The sequence below is a fragment of the Ictalurus furcatus genome, chromosome 11 (assembly GCF_023375685.1).
Source record: "Ictalurus furcatus strain D&B chromosome 11, Billie_1.0, whole genome shotgun sequence".
NCBI classification, from domain to species: domain Eukaryota; kingdom Metazoa; phylum Chordata; class Actinopteri; order Siluriformes; family Ictaluridae; genus Ictalurus; species Ictalurus furcatus.
Window position 1 is genome coordinate 8,525,267 of NC_071265.1, and position 15,883 is coordinate 8,541,149.

The following is a 15,883-nucleotide window of genomic DNA, read 5'->3' on the forward strand; positions in this document are numbered from 1 at the left end:
TGGGTTGTGCTAAACAAATTGTGTTCTCTACACACACACACACACACACACAAATACACACACGTCCTTCTACAATCAAGATGAACTGCTTCATATGGCAACAGCAGAATAAGTTTCTATTAGATGAACAGAGGAACAGAAAGTACATTCTATTTAAAAATAAATAAATAAATAAATGTTTATCCACAGGGGGACACACTGTTCTCGGAGTTCAGATAAAATAATCATTCAAGAAGCAGAGAGAGAGAGAGAGAGAGAGAGAGAGAGAGAGAGAGAGAGAGAGAGAGAGAGATGGGGGGGTGGGGTGGGGGGGCATGCTATAAAGAGGACGAGTGTGATGACATTCTGCACCATTAACACCAGAACTTATTGTAAGTGTGTGATACACCATTTTATGATGATATAATAACCAAGACAGATTTGTTTATAAAAAAAAAATAAAAACACTAAATGGCTACAACACATAAAAAACCCTACATATTTATGATTGTATCAATCAGATTTATAAAGTCCTGCTTAAACAGAAGTTAAAAAACATTAGATTTTTAAAAATACTAAAAATACAGGGTTTTTTTTATAATAGATAGACTGTAATAATAATAAAAAAGGCAACAATACATTATTTAAAACATGAAAAGTTAGTAAAAAACGAATACAATACAAAAACAATCGACAGAATAAAAATATATATTACAATAAAAATATATATTACAATGATTACAATATTCTGTACTGTACAATATTCTAGGGGGAACAAAAAGGCACTACGAAAAACTAAGAGTAAGATCTTTACCAAATAAAAGATGGCCATCGGAATCGGCTCCTTCGCTAAAGAAATACTGCAACGCATTAATTCCTATCGCTGACAATTTAATCTCATCACTAACTTCAAATTTTTAACTCTTTCCCTCCATATAAGATCGGACTTAAACATTGCAGATAACTAACTAATCACAGACAAAAAAAAAAAAAAATAGAGAGGTGCAACATTGATTTCACGCCAATGTCCTCGTGCTCAGATTTGCGAGAGAATGAGACGATAACCGATTTCTAGTCGCAATATAATTATCATTAGCAAGAGACAAATCCCTGACGCCACTCCAGGTTTGGCTTGTGGGTGTGGCCTGTCTAGGTTATAATTTTTTTATTTCAACAATCAACATAAATGTAGTCTACCTGTATGACAGTGCTGCTGAATTCTGGATTCTGATTGGTCAGCGGGTGGTGCTGATTATTTTTCTACAACAGCAGCTCCGATAGTAGCGCAGGTTTACATTAAAGTGCTCGTTATATGAATTAATACATAATATCGTTTCTATTCTCATTTGCAGGCACTTCACAGGTACAGTGGACACACTATATCAGAATCTGCTCTTTATGCTGTGTTCCAGATACCAGCCGGGTTTCTACAACCCCTGGCAAATATGATGGAATCATCATCGTTTAGAGGATGCCCACCCGGATTTTTCACTTCGTAGCAAATAAACAAATCACAGATATGACACAAAATAATTTTTGTTTAATAGCTGAACATTCTGGCTTCGTGAAACATACCTTAAACAAATTTAATGAATTTGTTTATTTGCTACGAAGTAAAAAAGCCAGGTGAACATCCTCCAAGTGTGGTGAGTCCATCATTTTTGCCATGGATTGTAAACCTCCATTTCCTCTATTGACAGATGAGTGATTCTGACTGGTCAGGGAGATAAAGCCTCTCCAAATCCTCTTACACAAACTGGGCCTCTGAGTGAGCGCACACAAACACACCCACCCACCCACCCACCCACACCCACACACACACACACACACACAGGATGGCAGTGTGTTTGTTCCGTTTATGTACCCGGATTGAAAAGCAGACTGCAGGCAAGGGTCATTCCAGATGACCAGGCAAGGTTTGGGGGTCCTTCCGTGTCAAGTAGAAATAGCTTGAGGCATTTCTTGTGCTGGTTTTAACAAAGTGAGAACAAATATGAGAACATGTCCAAACAAAGACCACTTTTCTCTCTCTTTCAGACAGGCATTGACCTCAACAAGCCAAGATAGAAATCAAACAACATTTCCCAGGAAATTACAGGAAGAAAGTAAAGTGATAGCTTTGCTTCATGGATCCATAGCAGTCACCACATGCCACTTTGAGAGGCATGAGCTTAAGGAATACTGATCCCCCCCCCCCTCCATTTTGACACACAGAGGCCGTTGGATCAGAGTAAAACTTAGACATTCCTGTTTTGACTTTGAGCCTGTAAATGTCTCAGTGCACCTTGTTGAAGTTCCTTAAACAACTCTAGCACTTTTTTTTTTATTATTCCTCTTCTACATCAGCATGGATTTTTTTTTCTCACACACACACACACACACACACACACACACACACACGCACCTGCATAGTGGCTCAGGATTGATAAAGCACTGATTCAGCAGGCCATTAATTCAGGCAAAGGGATTTAAATTGTGCACTTTTATTATTAATTTCCACCTGACTACCATCTCTGAAAGATGAGATCGACCAGGCAGATGATTCATTGGTGCTCCTGTGGCACTATAGTGTTTGCTGCTGCAGTGGAGGCACAGGGGTTGTAAGATGGATTATGGAATTGTGGTGACAGGTTTTGGTGGGCTATGAGGTGGGTGGATGTGCATGCCGCTATAATTTGTTTGCTCTGAAGCAGCCTCTGGGGATGTTTTTTTTTTCCCCCCTTGACAGTCGGGGTCAGATCCAGCTGCATAATCCGTTTAATGATCAACAAATTCTCCCTCCCCTTCTCGTCCAGGGGTATAAATTGTAGGTCGTCTGGCTTTGCATTCTGTTGCGCACACCACAGGCATTGAAGGAAAAGCAAGGGAGAGAACCCAAGTAAGATCAGATAGTACCAACTAGCTGCAAAGTCGAAATGAAGCTTATCTGCTTGTTCTTCCTGGGGTGCATGTGCACCATTAACGCAGCCCTTCGTTTACAAACGGTCACAGAGCCGCCGTTTCTTCACAATCCACAGCCGACAGAAGCAAAGTCGCGCTTCGCGATGCTGGACGATGTACGACTGCTGGCTAACGGTCTCCTCCAACTGGGACAGAGCCTGCGAGAATTCGTGCACAAGACCAAGGGGCAAATCAACGATATCTTCCAGAAGCTAAACATCTTCGACCGCTCCTTCTACCAGCTCTCGGTCGTGACCAGTGAAATCAAAGAGGAGGAAGAGGAACTCAAAAAAACCACCTCGTTCCTCAAGAACAACAACGAGGAAATTCGAAACATGTCACTGGAGATCAACTCCAAAGTCAACAGCATTCTGCAGGAGCGCGGCCAGCTTGAGAGCCAAGTCGGGAATCTGGAGGAAAAGCTGCAAGGCCTGAGCCAAAGCATAGTGCCCTTAGAACAGCTCCAGGAGATCACTGCTCTGAAGGTAGGTCTATCATTTGTGTACAAATATGTATAGCAAAGAGCCTGTAGTAAAATATAAAAAAATAATAATAATAATAATAAAAAAAAAGGCACCAATCAGTATAGGACCAAACTCTAAACTGATGAAGCCCATGAGAACTGAATGTTTTCCTGCAGGATGTGATCAGTACTCAAGAGAAGACCATCAAAGACCTACTGAAGTCTGTAAAAGAACAGCACGAACAGCTCGACTCACAGAAAAACAAAATCAAAAGCCTGGAGGAGAAGGTAGAGAAAAGATCAAACGACATAAAAAAACAACTGGACTGACTGACATAGTTTATTTCTGTTGAGTAACTGAGGATTACTTTCTCTCGCTATGTTTCCTTACAGATCAGCTACGACTCTCTTCAAGACACTGCCGAGAAAACTGCAGAGTCAAACCAAGAAGCTCCAAACCTTCTCAAATATCTGAGAAGTAACTCAACCAACGCGAGCACGGACACAAACGGTGAGTCAAAAAACAAAAAACGGTTTCTACTCGATGAAGGTTCACGCTTTTGAGCTGTTCGGTGCGGTTTGTTGCAGATCTTCCAACAGACTGCAGCGAAGTGTTCAATAGAGGCCAGCGGAAGAGTGGAGTTTACCCCATCAAACCCAACCAATCCGAGCCATTCGACGTGTACTGCGAGATCAGCTCGGGTAAGAGAGAAAACACATTTTAACCACCAATAGTAGGAGTAGTTTTCTTTACAACCGCTGGCCTTGCACATGGTTCTAAACAGCAAATCTAAACAGCTTCAGTTTAGGCTTTCATTTCTTGAACTAAAAAATAAACCACCAACACAAAAACTAATCAAATTTTCTTTCAAAAATCTTTTTACATCTTTCCTGAAATTATTGGCTTTGCAGAAAGAGCAGCCACGGTTATTCAACAGCGAGTGGATGGTACAGTGGACTTTGATCAGACCTGGGACATATATGAGCTTGGATTTGGAAATCTGGAAAGTAAGTAACCAATCCGATCCAACGCCTGTGCAATATAAAGAAATTTAGATTAGATAATAGTTCAAACCCGACTTGATATACAGGAAGAAATCTCATAGATCAGGATGTATTCATGCTACAATGAACTTCCATCAAAACGGTCAGACCAGACCTAAAATCTGGACTAGCAAAGCACACATTTTCAGGTTTTCTTAAAACTGTCTTGGCCTTAAGTAATCAAGACTGCAACCAATAAACATTGCTGTTAATGTATTGCAGATGAATTTTGGCTTGGATTGGCAAAGATCTACTCCATTGCCAGGCAGGGGGACTACATTCTCAGCATTGAAATGGAGGACTGGAAGGATGAGAGAAGATTCATCGAGTACATGTTCATTCTGGACGGTCCTGCATCTTATTACACTATCCATCTGACTCATCTGTCTGGAAACCTGCCCGATGCCATGAGCAACCACACTGGCATGATGTTCTCAACCAAAGATAAGGACAACGACAATCTCGATGGGTCCAGCTGCGCTCGCAGCTACTCAGGTAGCGACACTAAAATTTATGGATTTGAAATGATGTCAGTTACGGGCAGCTATTTTTTATTATTTTTTTTAATAAACTACACAACTTTGAACATTACAGTAACTCGATTTTTCATTTTCAGGTGGTTGGTGGTTTAACGCATGTGGTGGCACCAATCTAAATGGGCGCTACACCTGGATGCGGTCAAGGAATCGTACTCTGCGCAGGAAAGGGATCTACTGGAGACCTGGAAAAGGGAGCTCTTACACCCTCAAATTCACAAAGATCTCCATCAGGCCTTTGGCACAGTTCCAGTGAACCTGACTGATCACGCAACTCTCAACCAATCAAAATGTTCTCACAGGCGGCAGTGACTCTGGCCAATACAAGCTTCCCCTTCTCCAACACTCAGTCCAAAGGTGCTGACTTGTCGTCGAAGCATGCTGCAACCGGAACAGTTCATCAACCTGACCATGAGCGTCAAACGTACAGACGCTGCACGTGCAGTCTTGCTACAGCCTTTTACTTTTTGAATTATTTAGAAAATTGCCGTAGAGAATGAAAAACAGAGCTGAGCACACTTCTAGCGACATATTTTATTCTTATTAAGCCCCATTTTGGAGAAACTATATCTTTGCAACTATATACACTAAGCATCTACAGAAATCAAACTAGTCTCACAATGCATCCATGTTAAGTAGTTCTCACTTTCTTGTTTTTATACTGCATTTTAACTTAATACCATATTTAAGCCATGCTAATGTTTTGTGCTAGTCAAGAAACATGATGCTCTTTTATGTTACTGAGTCATATTGACTCCTGGTTACACGATGTACACAAGTGTACAGTAAATGTTTGTTTACAGATTTGCCCTGAGAAACAGAAAGGTGCACGATTTTTATAACAAAATAAAATCAATTCACCCAATAGCACAGATTTTGTCTTGAAATACTCACTTCACTCAAATAACTCAGTAACAACTTACTTAACATTTTCTCGAAGGAGTGTCCAGTGTCAATGCTTTGTAACAGCTAGAGGTAACGCTGTCTTTAGGACAGATGGTTTTGTGCTTTGCAATTGCGAGTAACATGACAAGCTGGGGTTTGTTTCGCAACAATATAACAATGTAATTATAAACGGATATAAAGTGCAATGTTTTGCTCTTTAGTGAATACAAAATTGTTACCATTGCCAGATTGTTTGGTGTAAAGGAATAAAACACTTCGGGATATGCCTCCATACAATAAACAATAAACCACCCCAAGTGTTCTATTCCTTACTTACAGAAAGCTAACTATGGTTAACCATCACCAGATTTAATAAAATTACCATTTAATCAATACCCACAGAAAATATTTACACTTGTACCACAGCGCTGTCGAATTCTGGATTCTGATTGGCGGACAGACGTTCTGAGGTGTGCAATTATTTTTCACTAAATGCACAGCTGAAGTAGTTCCAATCAGGTCTTGACCGCATTACAGTTCCATATCACTTCACCAAGTGAAGTGAACTGAAATAGCGGAAAAGTTTGATTTTCAGAAAAATGTGATTTTCCAGAAATAAGTAAGGAATAATCGATGATGGGCCATTTAATTATTAGAAAAACAATGCGCACCCGAGGTAGTAATGTAGCCATGAGGCGAAGCCTTTGATACGTAGTTATTGGAGAGAGAGAGAGAGAGAGAGAGAGAGAGAGAGAGCAAAAAATGTGAGAGCACGTGAGAAAACGTGTGATTGCAGTAATGAGACAGAAAAGTCGGTAAACAAGTATCAATGTTTATCCATTTATTCGTTGTATTTTCTGCAGTAATAAAAACTAAAATCCCTGTGAACAAGTAGGCCTATTGATATTAATTTACTATTTACATATCAGCATTAAACAGGAAAAAAAAAAAGAAAAACCACGCCTATGAACTCTCCCTCTCCAATAACTGAATATCAGTGGCTCAATCCTCCGTTACTAGCTCTAAAATTACATTTTGGATGCGCAAGTAAGAGCGTTTTAAGGACAAAACCCTGACAAATGTCTTGAAATAAAACATCTGAACAATGTCTTGAGGTGTGGTAACTGTGGTATAAGTGGAATAATTGAGTCCAGTCTGTTGAATTATTAGAAAATAATGCACATTACCAACATAGGCATGCATCAATTATTCCTTACATAAATAAAATATATTAGATTTATACAAACTCTGACTTATTTGTGTACATAGCAATTCACTATAAATATAGATATTTTAGCATGTCCAAACAAGCAGAATGTCAGCTGTGCTAACTACTGTCAGACATGCACATGCTTTCTAGATGACTATGTCAACATAACCCCTTACCTTACTAAATAGGCCTTGACTAAAATAGCAGTTTGGACCTGTCGGCTTGAAAGCCGTAGCAAGGTCATGTTACTTAACAGCATTTGGAAAGGCGAACTGAAACATGTTTCTCAGTGCTTACAATTCTGTGCTAATGACCAGAAAGTCAAATCCCAGGATGCCACACTGTTGGACCACTGAGCAAGCCATGTAGTGGCTGATCCTGCACTCAAAGTCCAAAATAAATAAAACCTTGGAGTTCAAATGATTAATGATATCTAAATGTTTTTAAACAGGTTGCAACAGATCTGTAATAGGTCTGTAACCGGGTGAAACAGAGCTCAGCTGTGGTACCTGTACGTGGTGTTGGGCACATAGATGTCTTTGGCTGGGAACTCCAAGATCTCCCTGGTGGGCCGTACTCGGGTGTCTGGATAAGGCTTGACCTGAAGTAGCTCTGGAGTCAAACAGTAGTGGGGGTTCTCAGGTGCAGGAGAGATGTCGATCTTCAGCTGAGCTATAAACATTAAAGTATAATAATCAATAAGTGATCCAAAATGTCTAGTAGTCGAAAGACAAAGATTTCAGATGACTTGTGGAATATTAAAAACATTTTGCTATTTAACAAAACGCTTCGTTGGGTCAACTGAGGAAATTCAAATGCTGGTAAATTTCCCAGCATTCACTTGATGAGACTGATGAATTTTAATTATACCACAAATTCAGCCACTTCGACTTTTACTTCAAACAAATATTTGAGATCAACCTAATCACTAAGTAGTTCAGAAAATATAATTTATTTGTATTTTGTTTTTTTATACCTCAACCACCCAACCAACTAACCACACAACCACACAACTAACCAACCAAACAACCAACAGGATTTTAGCTACATCACGCGTGATGTCGGACTTGTTACTGTTTTACTACAGAAACGGTAACACATTACAGCAAGCACATTAACATAAACCTTGTGCCCGAAATACTATAAAATCAGAGCTGCTGTTATAGAACATTATTCAACATCTTTTACAGGTGGTGAATAATAAACAGGCCGCACCTGGCCATGAAACTGCTCATCAGTCAATTATTCGATTACTTTTGAGCCTGTGAAAATGGATGTACTCTACGGTTGTAATTCCTAAGCGGTTAATGCGATATTTTTGTTAAACCCCTTGAATTAAAGCTGAACATCTACAATTTAATCATATCTTGACTGCTTCATTTCAAATCCATTGTGGTGGGAGACAAAATTATTTTTAAAATTTTTTTAAAAGTGTCACTGTCCAAATACTTATGGGCCTGACTGTATATGGTAATCGCACAAAAAAAAAAATTAATAGTGCAGTCTAAGGAAATGTATATAATGTAAGCACAGCCAAATTTAAAAAAAAAAAAAAAACCCCAAACAAACAAACAAAAAAAAAAAAAACACTTTGTTGATCTTTATGCTATACTGAGAGATCACTGATTTGTGCAGATGCCTGTGCAGATCTACGGAAAGGGTGGTAGTGAAGGAACGGACTAAACTCCTTCAGTGTCTATGGGACATTTTCCAACACTGCTTACTGCAACTTTAATGCTTTAATTACATTTGCTTAATTTATTTTAATCAAGGTATAATTAAAACCTTATAAGTGAAGGCATACGATAATATATAATAATAATAGCTTGTGGGCTCTTACTCATAAGGCACTTATCTATGATTCATATCAGCTATCTGTCCTTGTAATACTATTATGCAGTTGAATATTTGCTGTAAGTGTCTTTTTTCAACCTGATAAGAGGCAAATGAAAACATTCAGCATTAAATTGGGTATTTTCCTAAATCCTAAATCTAGCAAATAAAGCAACTAAATATAAGCTTCAGTTTTTAAAGTGCACAGCAGGACTCTGAAAACACGTTCCGTGCTTTAATGATTCATCGTAAACCTAGATGCTTCACTTATTAGGAAGACTCTATTACATTCAGCCATAAATTCTGCAAAAATGGATTTCACCCATAACAAAAAACACCCGACTCTGTAAATAAAGCCCAAGGCATAAAAAAAAAAAAAAATTACCTCGCTTTATGTTAATCAGATCTCTGTCTGGCATTCCAGAAACACATTTTGACTCCTTATTAAAAAAATATGAATAAGTAAATAAATAAATAAAGGAAATCTGTCATGGATATCTGTACTTTTGCCTGGAGTTTTAGTTCCTGAGTCCAATTAGTTTTCAAGCCCACCTGTAATAGGCCTCAGTCTGCGCAACACTGAAGAGGGCCGCCTCATGTCAGCCAAGAACTTATACAGATCCTCATCGCTTAGCCGATCTCCTTCCTACAACAAACAAAAACATGCAAGTAGTATAAGTGTTAACGATCCTATAAATGTCATCCTAATAATAAAAAAAAAACCTCTAACAATGCAAATAAAAGTTCATTTAAAAGTTTAGTCTAAGCATTATCCAACAAGCAGACCTAAGGCTTGCCAAGAAAAAGCATACATAAATATTAACGAAAGCTCTGCAAATATTAGCACTTCATCTACTTATGTACAGCAAATCTTAACCTTTATATTTTACTATGATGGCAGTCAGTTACATCGAGTTCCTAATGCAGACTGCCATTTCACAACAGTGAAGACTGACCTGTTTGAAGAAGTTGGTGACGGTGAGTGTAGCAGGCCTGAAGCTGGTCAGATTGCAGTACTCATCCCCACTGGTGGTCCTCTCTAAAGAGCGCCGACCCACAATGCTGGAGTTCCTCCGCTCAGACCAGGAACCCTTCCTCTCTGTATCAACACGGAGCAAAATCGAAATCAACAAAACTGCAATTCAAAGGAGCGTGACTCGCCATATGGCGACCTCACCATTAAAATAAAATTCTAGTTTATAAACAGGTCAAAGATGAGACGTGTCCTTCCCGAGGACGAAGCCAAAACATTTTACAGTTAAATAAGTCATTAACATGCATCAAGTTTATTCTGTTCTTCCTTGTCAGTTGTCCTAAATATATTGACTGGCTGGGGAAGGGGGGGGGGGGGTTCTCTTAAAACCCTTAGTAGTACCTGGAATCCTTTCTCAAATTTTATTAAAGGTTTGCTCTGCTTTCCTGATCCTGACTCTGACGATATTTAACACTAAATGTCACTTAGTAGATGATAATCTGTACATCTGTGTTTATTCTTCATTTATTTACTTTTTTTTCCACTCTTTCCCCTCTTCTCTCAGCTGTAGGGGGGTGGTAAGGGTTTGTTTTTTGAAAGGTTTATGCAGGGCTCTACGGTAACAATTTCTTTACAAAAATTTAGGAGCACAGTCAACAATTTAGGAGCACGGTTGAAGTTTAGTTATTTTTTTTTAGAGATGGTAACATTAATGTGCCACAATATAACACAAGTAGGCATGAGAAAACTTGAGCTGGACAATTATGACAGAATTTAGGAACATGGTGTGAGCCATGACAAATCAATTTACCTTCTGATAAACTAAATGTAATATTTTCAGTTAATTTTGCAGGCTGTATGCAAAAAACAACCGTTAACCTGTTCCACCATGTAAACAAATACAATAAGATTCAATGTTCAGTGTTTGAAGTCTGCTTCTCTTAAATATATTTAAAGCTACACTATTAGACATTTTCCACTGTCATGGTTCTATGCTGGAGTCAGTTCTCGAACCACACTGTGTATATTGTGTATATATCTGAATAAGCTCATATAGGATGTGATTGGGTGAGTTCATTTACCCGTCAGATGCAAAGCGCTTTAGTTTAATGGTGTTCATTACTGACGCTCTGATCAGGAGTTTTATGACCGATACCGATCCAGATACCGATCTTTTTTTTTTGTTTAAACTTTAATCAGGAGGTCAGTCATAAACAGTTACATGTAAGCTCTCTGCTCATGGTCACTGTTAATTGAATTAAAATAATAGCAATGAGAAATACTGTTGGTTATTTGATAAATAAACAAGCATAAAATATTTATTTTTAAATATCTTAAACAATAAAGAGTCCTAATTAAAAGTAGACTAACACAAGCTTGATCCATATTAGGAAAAAGGATAATAGCCTACTAAGCTTAACGTCAAATTGATATTAAGCGCAACCCATAGTAATTAAACATCATTTATTTTCTCATTTTATTTATATTTTATAAAGTTATTATAATATCTATTTTTTATATTAAATGATTTATTTATAACTAAGCACATTTTCTGTTTTTACATTTTATTAGATTTTTGTTTATCAGTTGTTCCTTTTAGATCGGTTCCCCAGTACAGTGTTGCCATGTCTGCTGATAATACTGAGTTATTTTGGGGGATTAAATCAAAACATGGAAACTGCAGTTGACTTTTCTAGTGATATCTGGCAACCCTGAGTTTAAATGAAGCGAATGCGCTGTGCGTGAGCCGAGACGAGTTGGTGAAAAAAGTGAAGGAGAGAGACAATACTGTATGTTTACAGAAATGGTCGCACTGTAGAGCCCTGTGGTAGCAAGGACATTTCTTTGTCTATTGATCATTTCTGTGCAAGAAATATGGTTGCTTTATATGCAATATGACATCGTTTTCCTGAGAAAATGCCAATTAAAAAACATTGTAACTCATTATAGTATTACAATTCTTCCAATATTTACAAAAACATTACAAAAAAGTACAAATGTATCAATTGCAACTGATGTTGCAAACTGAGCCCATCCCCTCAGTCGACACTATGTTTGAGCGGTTCAGTTCTGGCTGGGGGCGGAGCTAACAAGGTACACGGAACTCAATTTTTGTCAATCACAGGTTTGATAAAGCATTTTTTATGAGTATTGTAGGTCTGGGAACTATTTTAAATATTACAAACTGCACCTCCAAAGCCAATACAACACTTACTAACACAACAACACAATTTTGGATTGATATCTGGTATTAAAGCTTGGACATGCATTTCTTTTCAATGCTAGTATTCAACTCGTATAGTGATGTAACCATTTAACAGTCCCTCCAGGATTTTGCGGTCGCAGAAATGAACGCAAAACCAAGCAAACTCTGCGATATTCATCAGAGCTTGTGATTTTTAAAAATTACCACAGATTTGGGTCAAGACGCGTCATGTGATGTCATCACAACATGCATTCAGACAAAGCCCTATTCAAGTCATTCCCGTCAAACATGAGTACAGCTAAAAGGTCTCATTTACCAACAAACATCGCTGTGAAAAACTATTCCATGCAACTGCAATTTTGTCAATTTGAGTAGTTTTCTGAAAAAAAACGCACAAAACACTCTGCAAGCTGGCAAATTTTGAAAAGAAAAACTCTGCAAAATCCTATAAAGACTAACACCAAAAATATTTTGTGCAGTTTTTTTGCAGTTGAGCAGGCTGACCTGGCAGGCCCATTTCCAGCTCGGTGTCTCTCTCCAGACTGCCAGCACTGTTGACTATATTCATCAGATGGATGGCGGTCCAAGCGAAGGGCATCCTGTAACGACCGAGCCTCTGGCAGAACTGCTCCGACTGAGCACGCAGCTTCTCCAGCTTCTCCTTATTCTACAAATAAACATTAACAAATCATACTGTAACAAATGAAGGAACCATCCCCGTTCACAGGAAGCCAAAGAGGGATTGATGACATTGGGTTTATCCATAAAAAGTCTTACTTTGGCAGCATCTGACTCCTTGAAGACCATGTAAGGCTCTGCACATTCTCCTATATCCCCCTGCTGTAGAACCTTTTCAAGCTACACAAACAGAACAGTTTTTGTTCAACAAGCAAGACAACATTAACCTGCTGTGTATTTCACCTTTCGTGTTCTGTCCACTATTCGCAGCGGATGAACTGTTAACTGGGAGTATTACATTTGGTTATATCAGAATACGATGGCAAAAAATAAATAAACAAAGAATTTTTTTAAAAAAATCAAGGAAACTAAACCAACTTGAAAAATGGTCATGTTGGTAAAAGAATATTTTTAATGGATCATTTTAACTACAACAAAACAAAGATTAATTTATATTATACTACAATGCTGTTCAATACTTGATTCTTGGCTAGAATTTTTTTTGGTTCATTGTTTCTCTGAGTCTGTGAATAAATCCAAATCCTTCGTGCACAGGAGAACATGTAAAAATGTTAAAATTCTGTATCTGTTTACAGCTTCAGGTTAGGAAGAGACGAGAACAGACGAGAAGAGCTAACCTTTATGACCAGGAAGACATCTTGGGAGGGGTAGGTGATGGAGAAGATGGCGGAGCGGGCCAGGGTGGAGATAGCAGCTGTCTGGATGTGAGGACGCAGCATGGCTTTGGTCTGCTCCGAGTTCAGGTCAAAGAAAAAGTTCTCTGATATCTGAAGGGAAACAAAAAGAACAGTAAAGTTAAGAGTTTAAAATGAAGAACCCTGTAAGGCCTTGTTTAACAAGGATTCTTTAAAATGGTGACTGCTGCCCTCTAGTGTCAGATTATGGAGCGGCATAATGGCCAAACCTACAGCCATAATTATGTAAGAAATGAAATATAGTGTATAAGTAGCATACAGTACAGTAGCATAATTTTTGTTTTCGGTGCTGTACTCTGGCATAAATTATTATGACGATGAATATGAGATTAAAATGCAGACTATCTGGTATTACTTAAATTTACACACACACACATACATACATACATACATACATACACACACACACACACACACACATATATACACATTATTTATATATATATATATATATATATATATATATATATATATATATATATATACATATATATATAAAAAATAAAAGCACAGACATAAAAGCTTACCTTTTTCTTTTCCTTGACATCATACAAGGCCAAACTTGCGAATATTGGCTCAATCTCGATCTCAAACCTGAAAAGGGACAGCAGAGAGTCAGTGTAGAACAGGAAGTAATACTGCGTAGTAGGAGACGTTTTTTTTTTTACACTGTCCGGCACTTACTTCAGGGATAAGCACTTAACAAGCAGTCTCTGGCCAAAGTGCTCTTTTGGAACATCAGGAACACAGTGCCGCTCAATTGGCTCCTCCTTAAAAAATAAAGTAAAAAACGAGAAAGCAATGGGAATGAAATACAAATAAGCAGTTAAAACCTGCAAAATACACAGTAGCTATAACACACATACTCACAATCCCTTATAAAATATACTATACGTTTTTATAATCCTTAAACCAGCCATGTGTTGTCAGAAAACAGGACAATTCATTTTTTTACGTTCGAACGTACATATTTGAACGTACGTGTCTCAGAAAGCTTCAATTTCAGCGACAGAGCAACAGAGTAAAGTTGTAAAGCTTGTAAATTTCACACGACTGGCTATACAAAAGCTACAATTTCATACAACACCTAAAGCTTAGAAGGAAGTAGCAGAGACCGTCGGTGCCTCTGGTGACAATACATAGCTTAGCTTAAATTGTTAGCTTGCTTTGCTAATTTGCCAACAATGCAACGTGTGAACGTAACGTCAAGAAACGAAGAAAAATATACAATGAGAAAGAAAGAAAAAAAAAACCACTCTGAAACCGAAACCAATGAACTCAGTGGCAAACAATTTCACTAGAGTTTTTGTTTGCGCTTTCAAACTTTTTGTTTACTCTCCGCGAGTTTACGTTCGCCATTCTGGCACAAACCTCTCGTGTGGGCGGGGCTTAACAGTGATTTACTCTCATTGGCTAGTAAGAGTTGGATCAACAGCTCAGTGTCCAGCTGAGGAGGAGGAGGATGCTGCTTGCTGCTCCTGAGAGCTCATCTCGAAAAAATGGTCGTATGAGACTCCCCAAACCTCAAATATTAATTGCAAACTAATATCCTGACTAAGTAAGTAAGTAATTTCCAATACAAAGCACAAACACTAACTATACAGAGAACCGCATCCTTAACGCTCTCCAAAATTCACGCCAATGAAGTCTCTACTTCCAGGTCAGGGAACTGTCGATCCAAATCTCACTAGCAAATCAGAGTAAAGCGCTGTTAAGCCCCGCTACACGAGAGATTTGTGCCAGAATGGAGAACGTAAACTTAAACGTAAATATGATCAGTGAAAACGAAGCTTAGAAAACAGTTAATAAAGAATGCTGTTTATTTGAAGGCTGTTCATGTTAAATTTTTGCCACCGGGTTCATTGTTTTCATTTACAGAGTGTTTTGTCTTCTCTCATTGTATATTTTTTGCTCGTTTCTTGAAAAGTTACGTTCAATACTTTTGGCACAAATTTATTCCATATAGATGCTGCGTACAGCTACTACTGCTTCTCAGTGGAACAAAAACGCTGGACAATACAAGCCCACAAGCTACACAACTACAAGTGAAAGGAGTGATGTGTCACTTGCTAGTATGACTGTAAGTTTAGTTACAGAAGACAGCGGTTTGTGCTTAACAGACTGAAACCGCCAACACACCTCGTCGAGTGCCGGGTGCAGGGCGAAGAGCTCTCGGTGCCTGTTGGATTTGCGTTGCTCCTCGTTGTGCCGGTCGATCTCCTCATTCGGCACTCGGTCCAGCAGATGAGGGAGCAGAGCATCAGGCTGAGAGTTCTTCAGGTCAAATATACTGCAAGCCCAACTACCCCGAGGAGTGTCATCTATGGACATGGACCTGCGCTTCAGATCATCCTGTCAAATACACACAAATGATTAATTACCCAAGCTGGTTTCTTTTACCTTTTCATTTTCTTAATTCT

The 15,883-nt window shown here is 38.5% G+C and overlaps 2 protein-coding genes across 9 annotated transcripts in view; one reads left to right on the top strand and one right to left on the bottom strand.

Annotated features, from left to right (window-relative positions):
* The window catches only part of dock7 (dedicator of cytokinesis 7), a 69,652-nt gene that overhangs the window by 38,340 nt on the left and 15,429 nt on the right, over positions 1 to 15,883 (bottom strand). For all 8 annotated transcript variants that reach the window (XM_053637043.1, XM_053637044.1, XM_053637042.1 and 5 more), the window contains exons 6-14: positions 15,603 to 15,815; positions 14,148 to 14,233; positions 13,991 to 14,057; positions 13,386 to 13,535; positions 12,847 to 12,927; positions 12,574 to 12,736; positions 9,847 to 9,989; positions 9,443 to 9,536; positions 7,567 to 7,729 (exon numbers count right to left, since the gene is read on the bottom strand). In XM_053637043.1, the coding sequence (XP_053493018.1) occupies positions 7,567 to 7,729; positions 9,443 to 9,536; positions 9,847 to 9,989; positions 12,574 to 12,736; positions 12,847 to 12,927; positions 13,386 to 13,535; positions 13,991 to 14,057; positions 14,148 to 14,233; positions 15,603 to 15,815 (1,160 nt within the window). The remainder of the gene's footprint in view (positions 1 to 7,566; positions 7,730 to 9,442; positions 9,537 to 9,846; positions 9,990 to 12,573; positions 12,737 to 12,846; positions 12,928 to 13,385; positions 13,536 to 13,990; positions 14,058 to 14,147; positions 14,234 to 15,602; positions 15,816 to 15,883) is intronic.
* On the top strand, positions 2,382 to 5,829 carry angptl3 (angiopoietin-like 3). The gene is made up of 7 exons (XM_053637048.1): positions 2,382 to 3,404; positions 3,560 to 3,670; positions 3,776 to 3,893; positions 3,971 to 4,084; positions 4,295 to 4,390; positions 4,649 to 4,921; positions 5,043 to 5,829. The coding sequence occupies exons 1-7, from the start codon at positions 2,895 to 2,897 to the stop codon at positions 5,216 to 5,218; spliced, it is 1,398 nt and encodes a 465-aa protein (XP_053493023.1). The 5' UTR covers positions 2,382 to 2,894; the 3' UTR covers positions 5,219 to 5,829.